Raw genomic sequence first — 25,566 nt, 5'->3', positions numbered from 1 at the left:
AGAGACGTTTAGTCACAGAAAAGGGCGTTAGTCACGAAATAATAGCTAAGAAGAACAAAATAGAATAAAAATGTATAAAAGTATAAAATAATATAGTAACAAGTCCATAAGGAATCGACATAGCAACACCACGGATCACGTTAGCGACGGACAAATAAAGGTTACAAGTGTACACGAACAACATAAGCGTGAATATGGTCGAGCGAATACATAGATACCTAAAAATGCACATTCCTGCTGTTAACTGGAAATTTATCAAGTGTCTGTGCAGGAGAAAATCCTGTAGAGTATTGAGAGCTAACCTTTGTTGGGGCACGAGAAGGGGAAAAAGCACTTTCTACACAGAGAAAGTGGATTACAATTGGCCACACTCTTTTTTGATGAGAGTAGCAAAACATGTTTTGTGCAACGCGTTTATCGCACTCGTGGGGAAACTGAAGGTCGAAATTTTCCTTTCGAAATTTCGCGGGCCAACCGCAGCTTCGGTGGGTCAAGCGCTACGTCGCTGATTACCAAAGTATTTTCGTATGTTTGGACCGTTCCTGTGCGAAGAGAGCTTCCACAATTTTGTTGGATATTTGGTTTCTTTAGAGTGAAATGTAGTACCTTTGTTCTATCGGGTATTACGCGACCTTCCGCTTCTGCAATAACGGTGTGCCTCATGATCTCGAAGGCAGTGCTGTAGGCGTACTGCGTTCTCATCATTTGGCAAGCGAAACGCTCTCGACACGAGATTAAATGGAAAAAAAGCAAACTTTGTTCTCCCGCATCAGCTTGAAAGTGTAAAGGTGTGCATAGTCAGCAGTTCAGGGCAAAAAGAAAACATTCATTAGAGTCAGCTCACCACGCAGTACATGTTCGATACAGCGCTCGCCGGAAGCAATGATGACGATGTGGCAAGTGTGTGTTAGACATGACTTACAGAGTTAATGCACCGAATGAGCAAAATAAACAAATTTTATGCTGTGAAGCATCATTTCACTCATGAGACTTGTCTAAGCGTTACTCTAAAATTCTAATTCTGGGAGTTTACATGCCAAAACCGAGATATGATTATGAAGCACGCCGTAGAGAAAGCCAACGGGTGAATTTTGACCACCTTGAGTTCTTTAACGTGCACCCAGTCACCCCCCCCCATCGGAGTAATGTTTATACAAGGCACAGAGTATCAAAAAGAGTGTGCGCGCGTCTTTATGATGACGTCTCATCTCACAATTTTTCTACTTCACTTTGAATTTCAGGATGGCATCGTACACGATGGCATGACTGACGCCTACGACAAGATTCACATGGTGCGTCGCACACTTTTTTCCGCCCTGTAACTTGCGAGACGGAGCTTGCTAAAACTGTTTTCATTGCTTTGAATGAAAGCAGACGGAAGTCTGCCATCGCAGCGTCAGCGTTACCACTGTGACTGAATTGATATTATTAGAAAAACATCCGTAGTTTTTCTATGTGTGGTTTTCTTTTAATGAATTTACAACAAATCCAGGGGACTTGCGCTGAGAAAACGGCCAAGAAGTACGAGCTGTCGCGAGAAGACCAAGACAATTTCGCAATGGAAAGCTACAAGAGAAGCGCAGCAGCTGCAAAGGTAATATCACCTATGCGCATTACCGATGAGACAGTAACAATATTAGTATCGGTATAAGTGTAGCTATAATGCAATATCAAGATTACTGCATCCTACCTATTTCAGCATGTTTCACTCGTAATATCCACGAGGCAGTACCAGTATTACGTTTTAATTATTTCAGTGCGTATTTTTGGTAATAGCTATAAGACATTATCAATATTACTGTGTCCTATTTGTCTCAGCATATTTCATTGCCCTTTTGTATACTTTGTGGAATCATACAAACAAGACAGAAGCTCACTGGAAGATTGAGGCTTGAAGTGATGGAGCAGTAGCCGAACAAGGAATGTCGCTGCAGCAACCTTTAGACAAGAGGACTCCTTTTTGTCATGGCAAAAGTCATCTTGTTTAAACTTCATACCGCACACGTTTGCTCATATGATTCCGAAGCGTCATTTAAGAACAGTTGAATAGACGTCTAAGGATGGACCTTCCGCGTGACGTTTTTGCGAAGTTAAACATACCATTTTTTAATTGACTCTGTGACTATAACTAAGCTTTTTTTTTCTTTCTCAGAACAGTATAGCTGCGAAGAAGCGCCATGTTTTATGAATATTTATCACACTTGCACGGTAAACTAAGCTGCCCGAGTGTTACAAGTTCAACTAGTCCAAAACTCGTATGTACTGTCAACGTGCTGTGTTCTCGGTGCGAAAACTTGGAATAACATGTCCTGCTTTATTCAAATATTTTCAAGCATGAAACCTTCACTAAAGCATCCCTATAATACCTTCATGTTCCAAACGGTTGTTCCTGTTCCGCATTTCATTCATTCTTGATTTTCTTTTCCCCATGGATCCAAATCTTGAAGTGTAGGTTAAGGACGCAGATGGACACTTTCAACTCCATTGGTGCTGTGCGGTTCATTAACAGTTATTTTGTTCGGTTGTGCATTTTACTTCAGCGACATGAATTCGCTTTCTGCACTAAGAATCAACTCGCACTACTTGATGAGATGCTACCTCTCTCCAAAAGATAACATTGACGCCACGTCATGTATTTTGAAGTATTTGCCCTCTGTGGAAACTTTACGTGGCCCTCAAATATGTTGACCTGTTTAGTCCTTCCTGACTGTGTTCAGCTGTATGGAATCTGTCTAGTGCAATGTTGTGTTGGTTTGCAGGAAGGCATCCTTGCCAAGGAAATTGTGCCAGTGGCAATACCGGTAAAGCCTGGAAAGCCTGAGGTTGTGGTAACCGAGGACGAGGAATACAAACGAGCTGACTTTGATAAGTTTTCCAGCTTGCCAACTCCGTTCGTTGAAGAAGGCGGTGAGTTCCTGTCTTAGGTTTCTTTGACTGAAGATGAAGCCGCCAAGAAATTCTTTTGCTTACGTGACCTTGTCATACATAGTACCTCTGTTTTTCTTATCGTGCTGTTTTCCTTGAACTCGTGAATGTGCAGACTTGTATTTTTTTTTAATTAGTATATAGGGCTAGCACAGCAAGCCGACGACCGCGAACGAGTTATGAGCAAGGCTGTGTTCGGTTGGGCTTGCTGGCACATCGCTTATAAAAAAAAATGCTTAACAGATTAGCGTTAACTGTTGTTTGTCGCCCTTCGTGGCCCATCGTCACTCTTTTTGTTTTGCTATAAGCCCTTATGAGCCCTCGACTCCTCACTGCGGTCTGAGACCCAATTCGTACATTATCTAGATAACCCTACGTTGTGGGTGTCTTTGACGTCACTCGAGGAAACGTCATTGCCATGCCTTCGTAGTATCGTCATCACTATCGTCTTTGTCGTCGGGCCGTCGCGGCCGTGTCATCTCCAGCGCGAACTCAACTTTTCGCCGTTGTTGCGATCGCATAGTCGGCGTCATTGTGTCCTTGTTATCGTACGGTTAACTCCTCTATTAAATTATGTATTTGTTCATTTCGGGGTCTGAATCTAAGCGTGACGAGCGAAGGAGAGCACACGCGTGATCGGCCCGCCCTCTGTAGTCGGTGAAAACTTGAGAATGCAGTCGCAAATACAGGACTGACCAACTGAAAGACTACCCGCCACGGTAAACGAGTAGCTATGGTTCTGCGCTACTAAGCTCGAGGTCGCGGGTTTGAACTCCGACTCGGCGGTCGCATTTCGATGGGGGCCAAATGCAAGAACACTCGTGTGCTTATACAGGGTGTTTCAGCGAACACTTTCAAAAATTCCTAAAGGATTGCTTGTGGCAGTTAGCACAATTCTAGTTCATGAGCTGGTCTACTCGAAGAGGCGGACATTACTTGCGCAAGAAATTGAAATGCATAATCGAATAATTAACAAAAATCACTAATTAAGTTTTTAACTAATAATCTGATGGCCCATATTGCAATTTACAAATTGTAGCCGTGGAGTTCGCAAGGCGGATTCACTTGGAACAAATTCTCGGGATGACACCAGTTTAGAGATATTAATTCCGAAACTTTGCGGAGAAATGCACTGGCGTTCCAGTTAGTTTCTTAACGAAACGTCGCTTTAGGCATTGAAGCACAAAATTAACTGGAACGCCAATGCATTTCTCCGCAAAATTCGGGAATTAATATCTCGAAACTGGTGTCATACCGAGAATACGTTCCAAGTGGATCCGCCTTGAGAACTCTACGGCTACAATTTGTAAATTGCAATATGGGCCATCAGGTTAAAAGTTAAGTTAAACATAAAATAAAATAAATAAGTTAAATTAATTAATAATAAATAATTAATTAATAAGTTAATTAAATAAATTAAAAAGTTAAATAAGTTAAAAACTTATTTAGTGATTTTTGTTAATTATGCGATTATACATTTCAATTTCTTCTGCATGTAACGTCCGCCTCTTTGAGTAGACCAGCTCATTAACTAGAATTGGGTTATCTGCCACAGGTAATCTTCAATAAATTTTGAGTGTTCGCTGAAACACCCTATATATAGGCTTGCCTTAATGAACGCCAGATGGGAAGTCAATCTGGAGTCCCTAATTATACATATGCTGCGTGCCGCATAATCAGATCGTGATTTTGGCACGTAAAACGCCAGAATTAATTTTTTTTTCTACTGAATGAAGGTTTGTATAGCTGCGCCAGCCAATTACGTACGCTCATTTTACTTTAGAACATGGCGGGGGTGAATTGCTTTCGATATCGGCGACTTTCTGGAACTATTCTCAAGCGCGCAAGCACAGAGGGCAAGGGCAATGCGGTTTTTATTAGCGTAGCTTGTGCTGAATTCCTACGTTGCTACCAACGTTTATAGATACTCTTTATAGCATCTATAAAAGTTGTATCTATGAAGTATTTATAAACGTTTGTTATTACTGAGTGTAGCTCTAATTGCTGTTGCAGTTTCACTGCAACCGCAATAAAAAAGACAAGGTTGATATATTTCGTTTACTACAGGGTTTCTGAATATTACTTGAGCGATTTTCGCAGCGGCTGTGTCACAGCTGCATTAACGTTATTCCCTTGCAGGTACTATCACAGCTGCGAATGCGAGCGGCCTGAATGATGGGGCAGCTGCTTGCGTCTTGATGACTCGCCAGGCAGCCGATCGGCTCGGAGTGAAGCCACTTGCAAGGATTGTCGGTCAGTTCAATCTCGCAAAAACTTCTTCATTATGGCTGCAAACGTTGTCGAACTTCTGGTAGTCCCACGGGCCCATCGCTCCTATTGCATTGCTGTAGTCTTGCTGTTCGTTTCAGTAGCGAGCGCCTTCATGGCGACGCGGTGGTACCGCGGCGGCTTGCTTATACGAAAGCAAAGCAGTCGCATTGTTGGCGTTCCCTTGTAGCTACTATAGTGGTCTTGACATGGGGGAAGTAAAACTCTTCAGAGCTGTGTCCAACTTAACATCTTGTAAAGCTTTTAGTACTACCCACCGTGGTAGCCCTCGGGTTATGGTGTTTCGTTGCCGGGCTGGAGGTCACGGCTTCGACACCGGCTGCGCCGGTGGCATTCCGATGTAGGGGTGAAATGCAAAAGCGCTCGTCCGACGTGCACTTGGTGCGCGTTAAGGAATCCCAGGTGGCCAAAGTTATTCCGGAGTCCCTCTCTACGTCGTGCCTCATAATGAGATCGTGGTTTTGGCACGTAAAACCCCATAATGTTATGATGCAGATTTGCTGCTTTTTAGGCTCGTTTTTCGAAGACCCTGTGTGGCTGACGCAGCATAGCCTCAGTCGATTTTGCACCAATAAACCCTATTTAACTAAATCTTCCGAACTATATAACTAATCTGTGAGTAGGACCTTTACAAAACTCTTAAACATAGTGACAATTGTATGTAAGCTCTTTATGTAACATTTCATATATAAAATGTGTGCCCGCTTTAAATGCAGTTTACAGATGCAGTTTGTAGAAATGCGGTATCTATTTTTGGTGCAGAGTATTACGGATTTGTGAGCATGGTGCTTTCTTTAACTTACCGTTTTCCTGCGATGTTTATTACGTACGAGGTACTAAGTCAGAATTCTCCCACGCACAGTTGCCCTGGACTAGGGGCCCCGACCATTAGCGATGCCCCAATGGGGCAAGACAAAACTATCTTTGGATTAAAGTTTATCTATCTATCTATCTGTCTGCTCTAATTTAGTTCTCGCTCCCTAATTCGATAAATCTCGTTCATATCGGTCCAGTTAGCGGTGGTCTCATGAGAGAATTTTACGGTTTGCATGCATTTGAATAGGAAAATCGGAGTTGGCTTAGTGCTAAAGCCTCATGCTCCTCAAGTTCTTATACAATCTTGCTTTGGCTATAGGCAGCTCTAATTGGTTTGTTGCTTTTTTTTCGTTTCTCCAGGCTTTGGCGATGCTGCTGTGGAACCAGTGCACTTTTCGATTGCGACTGCATACGCAATCACAAAGGTGTGTCTCTGTTTTGCAGACGGGGGTTTGATGTGCTGAAGAGTCACAAATTTGGAAAGCTTAAACTTAACTATACGATATATCTATGTAAACAAGCAAGCCAGCCTGACAGCTATCTCGAGATTTGTGGGGTGGTTATTGGCGTTTTGCCAAGCTATAAATATTGCGCGTGGCTTTCGAAGCAGTCTTCACAATACTAAGAATTGCCACAGCACAATTAAATTAATGTTGCCTTGTTTGCGCAAATAGGTGCTAAAGTGCAACACTGACTCAAGACTGGTAAAATAAGCTTTTAAAACTTTATTACTATTCATTCGTCTGGCAAATGTTGAATATGCCTGGATAAACTGAAAACCAAACTTCTGATTCTTCATTTTCTCACCAAATTGGCAGCCCCGATAAGTTAGTGGGGCGCGACATGTTTCAACAGATTTTCTCGAATTTGAACCATTTTTGACAAAACAAGTTTTTATTTCGGGGGGAATTTGCTAGGTTAAGTATTTTGTTTATTTAGACTGCAGTACAATACTTCTTTTTTTACCAACCAAGAGTTATGAAGGCTTGAGCACCCGCTGTCAAACTCCATTGCATCACGGATAGTGGGTGTGGAAGCCTTGCGGTAGCGTCCTCATCCTTCTTTCATTCTTCGTCTCTTCTGGCCTACGAATCCTCCTCTCACGGCAAGTTTTACTATGGCAGAACCGTAATGCAGCGTGCCTCAGTGTTCACATTTAGTTGCTAGTTAGACGCTCAGTAAGAAAGCGGGCGTCTTTTCGTTGGGACTGTGAAGACACCTCGCCAGAACAATAAACTAACTTGACGATCACTCCACACGACGTTTCCGGCGTCTCCACTCTGAATATTTCAAGTGTCAAGCCTGCCTGCAATCTTGACCGCGTTGTCCCTCCAGCGTTTTTAATCACGAGCTACTCGTTGGTGCACTGATATTAGCATTGCTCCTGTTCCATGCTCTCCAACTTTTGGAGAGGTGGTGATAGACGGAGTTTTATGGCGCAAGAGCTCAAAGGCCATAGAGCCCCAAAGAAACTGCGTTCTATTTCACTCTAGCGGTAGTTCTTTTTTCGTTGCAAGTGACAGTTAAATTGCTATTCAACTAATATGCTATATAGAGAATGAATAACCTCGAGTTGTTATCATGCGCAAAAATTATTGTCAAAATTTTACTAGCAGCAAAAATCTATAAAATCATCCCCCTCCCCCTCTATCCACTCTCATGGAAAACAAAGAAAAATAGGAATAGCGATGAAAGAACAAGTACGAATTTGTCGCGCTTGCTATGCAGAAAGCTGTCCACGGCTAATACGTCGAACGCTTCACTTCTTTCAATAGACTACTCGTGGTTCTTATCCTATTTCGGACATTGAAATTATAAATTGTCGCACTTTGTACTGCTGCATTGTTGCGGTACCATCGAGTCATGTACTTTTTTTTTTCGGCAGCCAACCTCCAGGCAGCATCCACTTATTTTATTTTGTGTAAAGCCTTCCTTTGCACGCTGTCCGCAGTTATATGAAAGAAATATCGTCGTAAATTGAGGTATGCTGTAAAAAGGCGTTATGTGATGCAGTGTTAAACACTTTCTCACTTCTGAGTAAAACTATATGGTGCAAAATATAGCGAGACATTTTGTGACGGTGTGCGAACTTTCGCTTGTCGTAATTCACGTCGTTCGCGGTCTAATCGCACGCGGTCATTTTGGGTGGCCATATTGTTTTCCAATAGGTTTTGAAAGAGGCTGGCTTGAAAGCTGAAGATGTGTCCATGTTCGAAATCAACGAGCCCTTCAGTTCTGCCGTCCTGTGCAACATGAAACATCTTCGGCTGGACCACTCTAAAGTGAATATTCATGGAGGTTCAGTCAGCCTTGGACATCCAATTGGGTACGAGCGCGATTTTGTCCTTGCCGCCAACAACGCCCAATCTAGTAAAATTAACGATCCGTATTAACACCCCATACTATAAAAAAAGATTTTATGACATAGGTTCAAGTTTTGCTCTGATATGATAACTTGTCAAGCTGCCTAGAAACAGCTTGTTTCACGACATCTCCATCTGTGCTTTGTATAGACGTAAAAATGAAGATTGATTGAAATAGCGTGCTAGCCGGGCGAATATATTGGGGAGCGTTGAACTATGGAGCTTACTTACTTGGTACTTTGTAACGTAGAATTTCTCGAAGTACAGTAACATTTATTTAATTGCACAAACTTCCAATCATATACTAGACACACGAAAGCGCAATGACGTAATGTTATTTCGTGTTTCGTGTGCTTTCTTCGGAGCCCAGAAAGAAAAGGACCACTTAAAAGATAACGTCACAGAAACTTCATTGGGTGCTTCTAAGCAGGCTTTACAACTTTTTCAAATACAACTTATGCCTTAACCAATAAGAAAGTTGTGCAAAGTGTGAAATATTTGCTAGGCTATCGCACTTCGAAAACTATTTTCTGTCACTCAAGATAACGGACATACGTTCTTGGTGTCATTCGACCAAGTTATGACGCTTTTTTCAGAAAACTCGGTACAAGTTACGTTAAACGTCCGGTATAGCAGGAAGAGCATGTACAGCCTCCCAATTCTTTAACGGTACCGCGCCAGCGTAGACCGCCCTCCGGCCGGCATGTCAGCGCCTTACAATGGCGCGCAGCTTCGCGATCAGGGAGAATAAGCGCATGCGCAGGAAGTTCATCCCGAGCACAACGGTCGTCCACCAAGCTCTTCCCACAAGCACGACGCCACCCCTGCCAGGATTAACTCTCTGGCAAGGTTGCCAGCCGAACGCAAAATAAGAACGTTAAAGAGTTATAAGGCTGTACAAGAACAGTGTTACAAATTTGCCTGTGTTTTTTTTTCGGTCTGAGCACAATAGAATGTCTAACTTGATCATGTGGGTCAAATTAGCATCTTCGTCTGGCAATGACAATTTAAAAAGATGTCACAGTTTCGCCCTAAGGGCGAAGCAATGAATGCGATAGCAACACAGCAATGTCATACGAAGTAAGGTGAGCGGCTTTGGTAGCAATATGAATTGTAGTAAACATGAGCTGATTAAGAAAGCAGGTGTGCTGCGGCGTAAGTAGACCGACATGAAGAGAGACTCGATGACCACGAGAAGGCCCGTGTGAAACGGTGGTGTTGATGAGAAGCGCTTCCCGTGGGTAGCGCGTGCGAAGGGACACACCAGTAGCACTGCACTGCCGATCCGGGCAGCATTGCATGTGTAGCGTGCGTTAGAAAATGTGGCCCGACTATTACTAACTGAATGGACAAGCGTGGTGTGAGCGCGCACAAACAAACATGAACAGATCACACTGAATTACTGCAGACAACGACTGTCAAAACGCTGGCAGCAAGCGCATACGCCGCAACGGGCGAAGGTACGTGCGGTCTATCACTTCAACGGAAACTGAGCGGCGAATGCACGGCGCATAAAGGTCAGAGCCATGTGGAGATAAGAGACGGTGCGGGCGAGCGACGAGCGCAGTTGTTGGCAGAGTAGAAGTGCGCCCCCCCCCCCCCCGCTCCGGCGCTGGCTTCCCGCTTCCTTGCTTGCGCGTGGGAGATTGAGTGCGTTCCCTCTTCGTGATAGCGCGCGTCCCCGCACGCTTCCGCTCGGGCATACGGCGCGCGGCGAAGATTTTATGTATACGGAACCTCACGGCGACGGCGACGCCGACGGCAGAAATACGGTTGAAGTGTCCATATAATTTCTATCGCAATAAAATGTCGCCGCGAGGAATATGACCTCCTTAAAACGCAGCTTCACCGAGAACGAATGTCGAGTTCACCGGAGGGTAGCAAGTCGACGTGAAAATTTTTAGGTTCTTGTATGCTGCGAAAGTGCTGTCCCGGTGCATTTTGCCCAGCAGCTAGCGCTTCGCGTTCGCTTAATGAAGCACTTTGCAAGAAGAAATTTACTTCGCAGTACGAGAATCTGACGTTGCCCTTTCATGACCTGTTTCCAGGGCGTCTGGTGCAAGGATTACAGGACGCTTAGCGCTGCATCTGAAGCCAGGACAGTACGGCCTTGCTGCCGCCTGCAACGGTGGTGGTGGCGGTTCTGCTATTCTCATCCAGAAGCTTTAAGTTTGCTACGATTGTATTCGGAGACAAGCTTGATGGCGCCATGAACTTCAATAGGCACTCCTATGTCTTGACGCCATTTGTTCTTATACTGACCAAGTCTAGTACACACCGTATATTTCGTCGATAAAGGTACCAGGTGGTAAGAAATTACATGTGCATGGATTTAAATTCAGATACTTTTGTTGCAATAAAGAATTTACAGTCTTCTTCGTCGTCCATCTTGTTCTGCTATAATAGTATTTCCGTATAAATACTGGTCTCGTGCAAAAAAGGTCAGGCGTGCAGACACGGACACAAGAGAAGTGCACAACACGAACGCCGACTAACAACTGAAGGAAGCACTGAGGCGAAAAAATAGACACAAAACTCATCTGCGCATGCTCTGCAATGATACCACCACGTGTCAATCGGATACACGTGCCGGTCTACGTGAGAGATAACTGTTGAGGCATTTGATCTCTTCCTTATCAAGGTGTTCGAGGGCTGACTCACGCACGCACTTCCGCCATTATTGATATGCCAAGCATAGACCATTAGACGCGTATTTTCATTCCTATGCCTGTACAATATCGCGCATTCATCTAACTCGGGCGTACAGTTACAATCTTGGCAGTATTGGCAATGTAAGGAAAGATTGGAAGGCGATCCGCCGGTTAACAACCTTTTATGTTCCATTAGCCTCCAATTGATACACCGCCCTGTTCGCCCTACGTAGAAATGGCCACAGCTAAAGGGAACTTTATATACCACATCCATACGACAGTCAGTAAAATTATTGTTCTTGATGTGCTTCGCTGGACAAATATGTTTTTTTTTTCTTTCAGCTGTTCCTTTTTCCTCTGCACGGCAGCGCATACCTTACCTAGCTTATTGGGAGCAGTGAAAGCAACATTAACACCATATCTACTTGCAACCTTCTGTACGATACTGAATGAATGTAAGGAATATCCACGACTCCTTTCTTGCTATTACTGCTTTCTGTAATCACGTCGGTCCCCCGCGAAATCAACTTCTTTAGGCGTTCATCTACAGGTGGCCACTGCCACGCTAGGATAACCTGCTTCTAACAGGCGCCAAACCTGTGCATTAAAACTGGTGAGAGAATACTTAAGGTACGACATGGCAATTCCGTTTTTTACTACTTTGGAAAGCTTGGATTTAAAGTTAAACAATGACGTCGACGATCAAGGGGAGTACTGCCAACCCATGTGATTTTGTTCCAAGACCAAGGAAATGTCTAGAAACTGTATTACGCGTTTCTGAGGCAATTCCTTTCTAAACTTTAATTAATCCTCCATTAAGCTTAAATTGCTCACTTACTGAGGTAGCAGCGGAATGAAATCCATCCCTATTGCAGCTGGTCTCGTGGCTTTGTAAATTACTGGGCGGTTACCAGTTTTTTTTTTTTCTGCCAGCTTTAACAGTAAAGCTGTTAAAGCTGGAGGAGAAACGTCCGAAGTCCGCAGAAAACTCCGCGCCGTCGCCTAGCAACAACCACGCCACAGCTGCGCACTACCTGGCCCAACCTCGCCTAGCCGCGCATGCGCCGAAGCAGTAGCAACGCAGCAGCCGCCGCCAAGTCACGCCCACCGACGGGAACACTCCGCGCAGCCGCCGCGCCGAGCTACCGCAGCAGCTGGTAAACCGTTTCCCGCCACGCCTAAACTACGGAAAATAGCTGGTACGTGTCGCCTAGCAACCATCTACGTCATAACTGACGTAAACGCCCAGTGTGCATGCGCTTGGCCACGGAGTTTGCCATAAAAGGGGCTGCGCCTAGTCGTGCCAACTTTTGCTAGATATCGAGCGGCTAGCCTCCAACGCGTTCGGCGTCGGCAAGCAGCAGCGTTCTTGGCACTGTGCCGGTGGTGGTGGTGGTGGTGTTGAAGCAGTGGCACTGTGCCAGCCTTGGTTAGCCTGCCTGCGTTTGTGGCATGCCAGGAACGCTGTCGCTCGTAGGCGCCGACGCGTCCAGCGCTAGTCACGCGAAATGTCGCGAAAGGGAAGTTACCTCCGAAAATCATCGCTCGAGAATACCTTCAGTACATGCGTAGTAAAGTTGAAAAAAGACTTGAGGATCGACAAGTTCACTGTGCCTAAGCTTTGCACGACCGAGTGCAAACTTGCCCGTTTTTTTTTTTTTTTTTTTCCTTCGTCAACTGAATTGAGGAAATGGCGATTGCGTTCCACAATGATAGTAACGTTCCACATGACACCTCGAGCAGCTCACGAATACTTAACCATTCTAATTCCCCCTGTGCTCCTTCCCACGCCTGACTGCTCCCCTGATATCAGTACGGCAAAAATTCCTGAACGAAGCTCCTGGTCTGAGGAGCAGCCGCCGACGACTGGGAGCTATAAGCGCGGAGCTGACGGAGCTTGCAATGAAAGAGCCGCTAGCCATCACGTGCTTATTTTCGTCACCACTTTCGAGTGTGGACAATTATGTATAGCGGTTAAATGAACAATTATACTCTCGACTTCGTCGGCAGCAAAGACTAAAAATCAACCCAGACGAGCCACCACGCACGACGGTCGCTGCGCGCTGCCTGCCTGCCAGGTCACATGGCCTCGGATCACGTCTTCCTATCACAACAGTGGTTGAGTGTTAGGCATCGCTTCTCAGAAGAGGCGCATTTTAACAGCGGAGCTTAAGCCGACCGTCAGTCCGTAACGCGCGAGCAGAAAAGGTGAGTCGATCCTGGCGGTAGTGCAGAAAGGGTCCAAGCTTTAATTCTTTCTCCTCATGACCTAAATAAAGTTCGTACTCTCTACTAAGCGCAATGGCACATACACCTGTGAACTAGCGAAGATGTTTAAGCCTAGCCCAAATACGAGGCCAATACCTTGCTATAGCCAATTGATAGCTAATCGATAATTGATCGATAATAAATGAATTTCGGAATATGCTGGGGATTACTTGGTAGGGCTTAGCCTAGCCCAAATACGTGGCCAATACCTTGCCATAGCCAATCTATAGTCAATCAATAGCTAATCGATAATCGACAAAGAATAAATAAATTACGGAAAGTGCTGGGGATGACTTAGTAGTGCTTAGCCTAGCCCAAATACGTGGCCAATACCTTGCGGTAGCTAATAGATAGTCAATCAATAGCTAATCAATAATCAATAAATTCCTCAAAATGCTGGGTATGACTTGGTAGTGCTTAGCCTAGCCCAAATACGTGGCCAATACCTTGCGATAGCCAGCAGCATATGGATTCTCGTGAAGTGGGAACCACTTCCATCCGGCGCATGCGCTGAAAAGCTCACAAAATAAAGTTGTTCATTCATTATTTTTTAATTCATTCACTCATTCATTCATTGATGATAGATGTGAAGGCTACGGCTGCTTCAGCAGCCGCGGCAGCACCGCATTGACGGTAGAAAGCCGAGCGGAGCCAACGCCTCCTACATAGCACAAGCTCTGTGCACTTCGATCCATGACGTCATGCTACCTAGTCCGACTGCCATAGAATGTAATGGCGATGCTCCCTAGTATAAGCCGCGGTGATTTCAACGTCACCGCTTTCGTCACGCCGGGCTTGACAGCGGAAAGTTCGGTCCAAGTATCATGACGTCATATGCGCAGGCCTGCTATCTAGGAGGCGTTGGTGGAGCTCGCACATGCGCGGTTGTAGGTCACGCATGCGCAGATGTTCTTCGCGGTATCGGATCGTGGAAGCGGATCGCGGTATGTTATAACAGGTGCTCTCCTGAGGCCTCCGTGTGGAGGTAATATTTTTATTTGCGGATGCTGCGCGCTTCCCAGCCAGCGCATAGCGAATGTGCTAATAGGGATATTTACGTTGTAGGTACAGTGCGTACCTCTACACGAAGTCTGATCCCCAAGGCGCAGATACGTGGCGGCGCTGCAATCGCCAGCTGGAGCAGGTATTGGGAGCAGGTTCACATATCAGCGGCCCGTCCCCCCAGGCGACTTCAAGAAGGCACATTGTTTAGGGAACTCGTTCGTCATCTCAACATCGAACCAATACTTGATAGTCAACGCCCGTTCCGTTTGTGCGTCTATTCCTACGCGGTCGTGCGCTATCATGCTACAGCTGGCAGAAAAATATGTTCTTGTCTGTGAATTTAATTGAAACCAATAAGTTGCGGAAACGAAATTGGATATATAAGCCGTAGGCTGGGCTATAACACATGGCACTCAAACGAACGAGTGTTTTTCGTTTCCTGTAATTATATCATGCTTCTTGGCACGTAAGACCCCATAATCTTTCACCTATGACAAGAAATTCGGGACATGAGGTAGAGAAATTTTCCTACATCTATGGGGATTTAAGGTCTTGTTGAGGTTGTTGAGTTGGTGGCGTGGAGTAGAGGTAGAACACCCGATTTCAAATCTGAAGGTCGTAAGTTCGAATCCTGCTCGATCCCACCACGTTTTCAGGCATGGAATGGTGCCTGACACCGGCAAAAAAAAAACAAAAATACATATTGCCGAGAGCTAGTGGGGCTATACTAGTGCAGCTGCAACCAAACTAGGCAGGCCCACTAAGCTTCATCAAAGTCACTCCCTCACCAGAACAGGAATTGACCTCCCTGGTGCAGTATTCGGCCATTACCTCCCTGATGACTCCGACAATTAACCCATGGCTCTCAGTCCCCAGTGGCTGCGGAGCACCTGACCAAGGCGGCGGTCAGACCTGCGACGTGGCAGAGGGTGCTAAGAATCTCTGGGTCCGGACAGGCCGCCAATGGAAACTTAACCTGGCAACGCTCAACACGCGCACCCTCTCGAGTGAGGCTAGCCTAGCAGGACTATTTGAGGAATTATCAGGCATTGCCTGGGATATTATTGGCCTTAGTGAGGTGTCATGAGTAAGACGCCGGAGGCGAAATAAAAGAAGACGAGGACGATGTGATCGGAGCGTTCCGAACGGCGCGAGCGCGCGAGGCGCGTGAGCCGAGCCGTAATCGAGGGATGAACGGCGCTGTCTGAGGATGATCGACGTGGTTCCGGGCCAGGAAGGTCGCATCGCCAGCACCGCACTGGCGACGGGAGACTTGGGGGTCTGGCCGAGTCCGTGACGTTGGCCGTCCAAGGCGTGGCCGTCGACCTCGGCAAGTTCGGGCGAGGCTCCTGGACGAGCTGCAGCTTCTCACGGCAGGACCAGGCACCCCAGAGAGGCTCCCCCTTCTGCGGCAGACCGGCACGATTGATTCTCCTCAGGACGCCACGTCGGCACTCTTGAAGAAGTAGCGACGCGTCCCGACGAGCTCCCTACCGATAAAGAGACGACGCGCCGACGGCAAGGCAAAAGCATCAACGAGTACACCTACTGCTGGAAGAAAAGGGCCGACGAGCTTCGGACTCAGACAAACGTGCAACGACGAACGCAGCAAGGTGACTCTTATTTGTAGCGTCGCAGAAATAAGACAGGGTTGCCTGACTCGGAAGAGTTAGCCGCCACGGACGCGCATAGGCGCCAAGTAGAACGTTTTGTATATTAGGTTTTGTACATTAGTTTGTATCTGTATTAGTATTTCTTCCCGTAGTGTGCTTGATTTTTAGTTTTGGTTTTGAGTGTGCGTGTCATTAAAAAATCTGTTTGCTGTGTCGCCATCCGTCTTCCTTCTCCATCTCGTCTAACACCCGCACGCCTCCGAGATCGGTGACACAAAACACATCACATGAGGTTAGAAGAACTGGTGAAGCTTACACAGTGCTGACTAACGGCCACGTCCTCTGCTACAGAGGTCTTCCAGACAAGAGAGAATCCGGGGTAGGATTTCTAGTCCATAACAACATAGCGGGCAACATTGATGAATTCTACAGCATTAGTGAGAGGGTAGCAGTCGTCGTAATAAAGCTGAATAGGAGGTACAAAATCAAGGTAGTACAAGCCTACGCCCCAACTTCCAGTCACGATGATGAAGAGATAGAACAGTTTTATGAAGATGGGGAATTAGCAATGAGAAAGGTGCAAACTCAGTATACTGTAGTCATGGGCGACTTCAATGCAAAAGTGGGCAAAAAGCAGGTTGGCGAACAAGCAATTGGCAACTACGGCATCGATTCTAGGAATGCAAGAGGAGAGATGCTTGTAGAATTCGCGGAAAGGAATAGGCTCCGAATAATGAATACATTCTTCAGGAAGCGCACCAGCAAGAAGTGGACCTGGAAAAGCCCTAATGGAGAAACAAGGAATGAAATAGATTTCATACTCTCTGCCGATCCAAGCATAGTGCAGGATGTAGAAGTGTTAGGTAAGGTTAAGTGCAGTGACCATAGGTTAGTGAGGTCTAGGATTTCTCTCAATTTGAAGAGAGAAAGAGTGAAATTAGTCAAGAGGAAACAGGCCAATCTAGACGCAATAAGGGCGAAAGCAGACAATTCAGGCTGGTGCTCGTAAACAAATATGCAGCTTTAGAACAGGAAGATGAAGATAACATCGAGGTAATGAATGAAACCGTAACTAGGCTGATCTCAGAAGCAGCAATTGAAGTGGGAGGTAAGGCACCAAAGCAACCTGTAGGGAAGCTCTCCCAAGAAACAAAGGACCTAATAAAGAAACGACGGAACATGAAAATGTCCAACTCAAGAGATCAGATAGAATTCGCTGAACTGTCAAAACTGATAAACAAGAAGAAAGTAAGGGATATTCGAAATTATAACGTCGGAAAGATTGAGGAAGCCGTAAAATATGGACGCAGCATGAAATCAGTAAGAAGAAAACTAGGCATAGGACAAGGCAAGATGTATGCACTGAAAGATAAGCATGGTAATATCATCAGCAATTTAGATCACATAGTGAACGCAGCGGAAGAATTCTATACTGACCTGTACAGCTCTCAAAACAGCCAAGCTACTTTCATTCGAAATAGTGATGAACCGGATACAGAAGCTCCTTCTATAACTAGCGATGAAGTTATAAGGGCCTTGAAAGACGTGACCAGGGGAAAAGCGCCTGGAGAAGATGGAATAACAGTAGATTTAATCAAAGATGGAGGAGATATCATACTTGAAAAGCTTGCGGCCCTTTATACGCAATGCCTCACAACTTCAAATTTACCAGAGAGCTGGAAGAACGCCAACATTATACTTATCCATAAGAAGGGAGACGTTAAAGAATTGAAGAATTACAGACCCATTAGCTTGCTTTCATTATTGTATAAAATATTCACCAAGATAATTTCCAATAGAATCAGGGCAACACTTGACTTCAGCCAACCAAGAGAACAGGCTGGCTTCAGAAAGGGATATTCTACGATGGACCATATCCATGTCATCAATCAGGTAATCGAGAAATCTGCGGAGTACAATCAACCTCTCTATGTGGCTTTCATAGAATATGAAAAGGCATTCGATTCAGTAGAGATACCAGCAGTCATAGAGGCATTGCGTAATCAAGGAGTACAGGAGGCATACGTGAATATCTTAGCAAATATCTACAAGGATTCCACAGCTACCTTGGTTCTCCACAAGAAACGTAGAAAGATACCTATCAAGAAAGGGGTCACGCAAGGAGACACAATCTCTCCAATGCTATTCACTGCATGCTTAGAAGAAGTATTCAAGCTCTTAGACTGGGAAGGATTAGGAGTGAGGATCGACGGCGAATATCTCAGCAACCTTCGGTTTGCAGATGACATTGTCCTATTGAGCAGCAATAGAGACGAATTACAACAAATGATTGAGGACCTTAATCGAGAAAGTGTAAGAATTGGGTTGAAGATGAATATGCAGAAGACAAAACTAATGTTCAATAGCCTAGCAAGGGAACAAGAATTCAGGATCGCCAGTCAGCCTCTAGAGTCTGTAAAGGAATACGTTTATCTAGGTCAGTTACTCACAGGAGACCCTGATCATGAGAAAGAAATTTACAGAAGAATAAAATTGGGTTGGAGAGCATACGACAGGCATTACCAAATCCTGACTGGGAGCTTACCACTGTCGTTGAAAAGAAAAGTGTACAATCATTGCATTCTACCGGTGCTAACATATGGGGCAGAAACTTGGAGGTTAACAAAGAAGCTCGAGAACAAGTTAAGGACCGCACAAAGAGCGATGGAACGAAAAATCTTAGGAGTAGCGTTAAGAGACAGGAAGAGAGCGGTGTGGATCAGAGAACAAACTGGGGTATACGATATTCTAGTTGACATTAAGCGGAAGAAATGGAGCTGGGCAGGCCATGTAATGCGTAGGATGGATAACCGGTGGACCATTAGGGTTACAGAATGGATACCAAGAGAAAGGAAGCGCAGTCGAGGACGGCAGAAAGTCAGGTGGGATGATGAAGTTAAGAAATTCGCAGGCGCAAGTTGGAATACGCTAGCACAAGACAGGAGTAATTGGAGATCGCAGGGAGAGGCCTTCGTCCTGCAGTGGACATAAATATAGGCTGATGATGATGATGATGAGGTAGAAAGAGAAATTTGTCCAAATCTAGCGGAAATTTGAGCTAGGACGTGGTGGAAAGAAAAACTCAGACATTAAAACCGCTGCGGTGATCACCGATACGGGGAACTGCTGACGGGACCAGATGGCTTTATTTCAGTCAGCTCAAATTACCTGAGCGAAGTATTATTACCTTGCGAAGATTAACTACCATGAAAATTACTAAAGAAAATTACCATGCGAAGTATAACTTATGAACGGACTGCTGCGCAGCGACAGCATCTGGCTAGGTAAAGGACAAGATGTGGATGTCCTGGGCTCGTTAACGGGACGCAGCTATTGCCGATTGTACCTTTAGCAGCGCTGTCGATTTATGTGTCATTTGAATTAAATAGACATATCTGTAACCGCGAAACAAAGGCATGCTGCAACACCAATCAAAGCAGCAAGGGCAAATCTGGGCGTAAGCGGACACGGATACCTAGCGCCGAGCCCAACAAAGCGGAAACAAGGCGGATTATGCATGCAACTTTAACCTGAATCACTCATAAGCGTTTCCAGATGGACTAGAGCCCCAGTGGTCGCGTGTTTTGGTGTGATTTGGCATGGAGGAAAAAAATAATCTGCGTGTTCTGATGCAGATCACTTGTAGGTGCGTAAGCATGATGGTTCCACGTCAATTCGTCACGACATGCAAGAAAAAAAATAATTGCACATATTTTACATCGGTATTGAGAAGTGGCACACTGTTTTGACATTGTTACGTTTGGTAAGGTAGATCCGGATACCGATCTTCCTGTAAAGCCATTGTAATTCGTTGGGCACCGACATCTTCAACGACGCTCATCGGCATGACGCTCTCTGGCCAGGTCTTGCGCTTGCACGGCAAACACTACCACACCTTCCTTCAACTCGAATAAGTTTCCGTGTCAATCTTGGCACTAGCTTTGTTGTTGTTCAAACATATTGTGTATGAAGAACAAAGTATAACTGTACTGACGTCTTCTTGTATGATTATGGACATCAAGCAGAAGGCTGTGTTAACATAACTTGCACTGCACAATCACTACAGCTTGAATCCAATGACTGTATTGTGTAAGTTTTATTGCGATAGCAATTATATGGACACTTCAAGCGGATTTCTGCCGTCGGCGACTGCTACTCTACCAACAAATGCGTTCTTGTACTTGCGTCGGTACGGGCTGCCGGTGTTGTCGCGCGCACCGTATCTTGCAAGCGATCTCCACACGGCTCTGACCTTTGTATGCGCTGTGCATTCACCGCTCAGTTTCCGTTGCAGCAATAGACGGCACGAAACTTCGCTCGCTGCGGCGGCTGCGCTTGCTGTCAGCGTTTTGACAGTCGTTGTCTGCTGTCATTCAGTGTCATCTATTCATGTTTGCTTGTGCGCGCTGACACCATGCTTGTTAATTCAGTTAGTAAGCGAATGTGTCCAAGTTTATGCAGCCGATAAAACTACTATCCATGCTCCGAATAGTTCTCTACTAATTTGCTATCGCAATTGATGATTCGCCTTTCGGGCGAAACTGCGCCATTTGTTTTTAAATGACCTCAGAAATAAATTAAGACTATAAAACTTGCAGTCTCATTGCATAGCAAAAAATATTATGTCTGGCTCTGCTACCGCAAACACCACAGACCAGCGGCGCTGGGCAAAGCCTAGTAAATATATAGTGGCAAACCACACACTTAGTCTAACTTTCGCTGGGCTTCCCCCATCTCCGCTGGTCTCTGGTGTTTGCGATAGCAGAGCCACGCATAATTCTTTTACATGCCAGTGCAGATTGAGAATGCTAAGATTAGCGATCTCTCGCTTCAGTCTTTCGGAAGTGACGAGTGTCCAGTTCTCTGGTCGAAACCTGCCGAGCCGCCGCTTCAGTATATTTTTAGTTCGTCGGGCATCGCTAACTCTATGTTCATCGGTCCATCCTTGTTACCTTGACAACCATCGCCCTTTGACAGGCACGCATCCTGACTTACTTCATTCGAAGCCGAAATGGATAGCTACCCGCTAGGGTTCTAATGGCATTTTGCGGATTCATTCCGTCCGCCGGGCATGGAAAAAGAGTGTGTAAATCCTGCGCTCCGAATGGTTGAGGCAAGCAAGGATCTATCGTCAATCCCTCAGTGTTCAAGTCAGCGCTTGTCTTTCGTCATTCTTGTTGTTCCTTTGTCGATGTATGCGCTGTAAGTCAAGTTTGCAATGGAATACCAACTAGCCCGTACCCAAACCCTGCGCCGCCAGAGGCATCGGCTGCAGTCACGGACACCGGGCGCGTTCCAAGCGAACGCGGGGAAACGCGGTCGGCGTCGCCAGCAGATTGGCGCTGAGCCGTGCTCCCTCAAGGGCTGCAGAAGATAGCGCCAACCTTTCCCTTTCCCTCAAGAACTACTTATCATCATCAGCTCTACGCGTCCCATTAACACATGCTTCACTCCTCCTCTCCACCTCGCAACCGCCATGCTGCGTGATGCTATTTTTATGGTTTGCTTCCACTCTCTCTCAGCTCCCTCTCTCCTCCACTTCGGCGAAGCTGCGGATGACGGAATGATCATTATAGCGAGGTTCTAACAGCTCCGCTGTAAAATACATTCACAAGAGCCATATTGAGGAACTGAATAACTTTATCCTACAAAAAAGTCGCAGTTTCACCCGAAAGGCGAGGCATCGATTGCAATATCAAATTATTAGACAGCTATACGAAGTAAGGATAGTACTATCTGCCGTAGAAAATTATGAACATTCACTTTCTATCTAAATTAACAAGCATGGTGGCACGCGCGCACAGGCAAACATGAACACATCACAGTCGATGACCACGGATACTCGATGTCAAAACGCTGGCGTGAGAAAGCGCGGGGGCAGCAGCGAGCGAAGTGACCTTCGTGCGGCCTCTCTCTTCAGCACAATGTGAGCGTCAATAACCCGCGAAACACAGTGCACACTCTGTCCCCATCGCAGATCGCTTTCAAGATAGGGCGCACGCGACCGCACTCAGCTACGCCATATGCAGCCGCCGCGGGAGTAGAACGCCCCCAGGTGCCTTGCATGCGACGGAACAGGCGCGCTTCCTCCATCCTCCAGATCAAGTCACCATCCTCGGCTCACTAAGGTGACTGTTTCGGCATGTTGGTAGGACATGAAAGAACTTTGTGCGCACAAGACGAGGACAGAGAAGAGGCTAAGACACACGAGCGCAGATGATCTGTGTCTTCGTCTTGTGCGCATAAAGTTCTTTCTCAACTCAAACTCACACGGCTTTCACTCGCACACACAGTTTACGGCGCGTGGCAATGATGTTATGCCACCTGGTCTTCATACGGAACATGACAGTGACGCCGACGGCGACGGCTGCAATGCGCCTGGAGTGTCCATATAATTGCGCAACAAAACAGCCAGCCACGACCATGCTGGAACGTACCAGCTGCGTTCGAGCGAGGCCGTGAGCCAGCAAAAGGCATGTAGTACTTCCGAAGTCTGTGAGAACTCACTTACACAGCTTCGTTGTCTTTCATGTAGGTCAAATTGGCATATAAATCTGCGATGTATTTTTCTAACTACCTTCATTAAAGCCAAGGTTTCTTAGTGAACCCTCCCATAGTGACCCACACTCTCCTGACCATTCTCTCGCTGATTAGGCGCGATCTTCACATGAGCACGTGTGCGCGTGCCAGCTTTCATTAGGCCATGAATGGAATAATGAAAGTGCAAAACGTCTTTCACTTCGTGCTTCTCCCAGTATATATCTGTCCTCTCTATTCTCCCTTCGACAAAGGTAAGGGTGAGCGCGCATCTCGTCCTTTAGCCCAGCCGTGGCTGCGCTGGCTGTTGTCCACGCGACTAAGCACATACGCGGGCCGCGCGCTCGAAGTTTCGGAGACGCGTTGACGCGAGAGGCAGCACGAAGCTTCGTTCGCTCCCCTATACCTGCGCTCTGCATCACACCAGCGTTGCGACCGCGAGGGCTCGCGGTGATTGAGTGAGCTCTGTTCAAAATTGCCTGTGCATGCGTGACACCATGTATGTTAATTTAATTAGCACGTGAATGTTTACTACAATTTATACAGCCGATAAAACAAGAAACTTCGTTCATATAGTTGTTTAATATTTTCTTATCTCTAAACAAGGCGACACTGCGACTTTTTTTTATTTATGGACTACTTTCATTGGTGTAGGACTCACTAGCCTTAACTTCTACAGTCATATAGTTTCGTTCAATATTCAAATAGAACAGCCGTGGTTGTTCAGTGGCTATCGTGTTGGGCTGCTGAGCACTAGGTCGCGGGATCGAATCCCGGCCGCGGCGGCCGCAATTCGATGGGGGCGAAATGCGAAAACACCCGTGTACTTAGATTTAGGTGCACGTTAAAGAACCCCAGGTGGTCCAAATTTCCGGAGTCCCCCACTACGGCGTGCCTCATAATCAGATCGTGGTTTTGGCACGTAAACGCCCATAATTGAATTTTTTAATATTCAAATAGCCCTAACATTTTGTTTCTAAGGCTAAGCTGAATGAGTTGCACTGCCACGACTTTCCGAACTTTTGCAATCTCAAATTTAAATCCTTTAAAAACTTTGAGATGTTCAAAGCTACGCAGTGACAAAATACGGATGTTTATTTTCATTTCCACAGCAACAAAACAAAGGACACTGAAATCAAGTGCACGAAGATGGCCGTCTTCCGCCTGACATGATTCCCCTAAGACGCCGCTGGCAGTCCAGTAAAGCATGGAAGGCAGCGTACTTGGCATCGTGAAACCCACGCTCACTGGAACGCGGCGCTAGCACGTGACCCGAGCCGCCCATGCGTAGCATGGCCTCCGTGACGCTCGAATAGCGGCCACTTGCGCTAGCAGCCAAGATGGCGCCACCAAGAAGCACCGACTCCGTCTCCGTAGGCAGTAGCACAGGCAATCCTGCGTTGATAAGGCTGCCATGTTACGCTGGTCGCCTTATTTCCGAAGTGGTGCTGACGGAGAAAGGGAAACAGAGAGAGCAAACACGGAGAGGAAAGGCAGACGAGCATGCGGTTTGTTGCCCTACACTGGGAGTAAGAAATAGAAAGAGGGAGAGAGGGAACACTGCGTGCACGCCGGAGGATGCACAAGGGTAAACGGTAACTCACGCCGGTACTCTTCGAGAGCTGCGCGAGTGCACGGAAAGCTTTTTGTGCCATTGTCCGAGCCGGTTTAAAGCTAAACAGAGAGAGAGAGAGAGACGTTCAACGTATATAGTAGGCAGGACAGATGCATATCAGGTGATCACAGGCTTTCTCCCACATTTAGCAGTCGCACGTCGGGCTATCAGACATTCCAATAGGGTAAAAGTAAGCGCTCATAACCGCCACTCGGAGCCATAAGCGATACAGCAATGTTGCTTCGAAGCGGGAGAGGCCAGATGGCACTTGTAACCATCGCCAGTGGTCCAGCTTACGCCTCCAATTCATTTGGTGAGGACCGACGTTGCCATTGAAATTCGACTGCTTGGCCACAAATAGAGAGTGAAAGATAGGAAATCTAGGAAGTCCGACCAGCCACATGTCCGGTTTCCTACATACCCTATACACTATGGATAAGGGGAAATAATCATGGAAAGGTGGAGACAGTGGCAGCTATTCCACGGGCACGTGTGCATAGCTAAACCCCTCCATAATGCTCACGCGCGCTGCCTAGGACAAGTAGCGCCAACCCGCTCTCCCCTTCTTTTCCGCCTCTCCTCCGACTTACGAAAGCGAAAGTGCCGCCATGATGTGAGTATTTGCAAGACCTCAGAATAGAAGACAATTGAGTTTTACAGCCTGAGTACCCTCGTACCTGAAGTCCCTATATCAGAAAAGTACCACCATCTACTCTTTCCTCCGCCGCCTCCTCTCCTAAAGCGCTTGCTTTTTTCTTTACTTTTTGCTTGCGAAAGCCAAGTCGACGGTGGCGCGCCTAGAAAGTCAACGTTGAAGCTTTCAGGCCGGGCGCGCGCCGCCGCCGCCGCCGGCGACTGCGGCTGCGCAGAGGACTTTCAACATGGCTCTTAGGCGGAAAAAAAGAAAATATAAAGAAGTGAAAAGCGCGCGCTATCATCGTCCAATCGGAGATACAGGAGAGAGAGAAGCGGCGTTTATCAAAGGATGGCGGTACTTTTCTTATATAGGGACTTTACTCGTACCACCAATAGAGTGCATCTCTCGGATGAGCCATGTGACAAGCGTATTCATGTAGTTAAACACGTTAGGGAGTTATATTTGTTTACGTCGCACAAATACACATTAATGAAAAAAGCTATGTAGCGCCTTGTAAATGCTTTACTACAAAAGATACAACCAAGAAATCTTTTCCTGACGAAAGGTCAGTGATTGAGAAGATAAGACATGTTTTCTTGTTATGGCTGCAGTAATTACATTACTGCACCAACAAGGGTAACAATCAATAGTGCTACACTGTTAGACATATGCGTTTCGAACCTAAATGAATGTGATATCAAGTCGGGAGTACTAATAGCAGATTTAAGTGACCATTTACCTGTGTTTTGTCTTATACCTAAAGACCCTGACAAACAAAACAATGACTGCAAACAGAGATTTAGCCGAATAATCAGGCAAAATACTCTAGAGCAATTCCGATGTCTTC

The 25,566-nt window shown here is 46.1% G+C and overlaps 1 protein-coding gene across 9 annotated transcripts in view; it reads left to right on the top strand.

Annotated features, from left to right (window-relative positions):
• The window catches only part of LOC119434097 (acetyl-CoA acetyltransferase A, mitochondrial-like), a 53,503-nt gene that overhangs the window by 16,278 nt on the left and 11,659 nt on the right, over positions 1-25,566 (top strand). For 2 of the 9 annotated variants that reach the window (XM_037701412.2, XM_037701411.2), the window contains exons 7-13: positions 1,242-1,292; positions 1,493-1,594; positions 2,760-2,907; positions 5,065-5,178; positions 6,391-6,455; positions 8,199-8,356; positions 10,442-10,768. The exons of 2 other annotated variants lie outside the window; for them this stretch is intronic. In XM_037701412.2, coding sequence (XP_037557340.1) covers positions 1,242-1,292; positions 1,493-1,594; positions 2,760-2,907; positions 5,065-5,178; positions 6,391-6,455; positions 8,199-8,356; positions 10,442-10,562 — 759 coding nt within the window. In that variant the 3' untranslated portion in view covers positions 10,563-10,768. Of the gene's footprint in view, positions 1-1,241; positions 1,293-1,492; positions 1,595-2,759; positions 2,908-5,064; positions 5,179-6,390; positions 6,456-8,198; positions 8,357-10,441; positions 10,769-25,566 lie in introns of those variants that run through there. 5 more of the 9 variants (XM_049658467.1, XM_049658469.1, XM_049658468.1 and 2 more) reach the window with 5 other exon arrangements.

Source organism: Dermacentor silvarum, chromosome 11, assembly GCF_013339745.2.
Source record: "Dermacentor silvarum isolate Dsil-2018 chromosome 11, BIME_Dsil_1.4, whole genome shotgun sequence".
Lineage (NCBI taxonomy): Eukaryota > Metazoa > Arthropoda > Arachnida > Ixodida > Ixodidae > Dermacentor > Dermacentor silvarum.
This window is presented reverse-complemented; position numbering and strand designations above follow the sequence as displayed.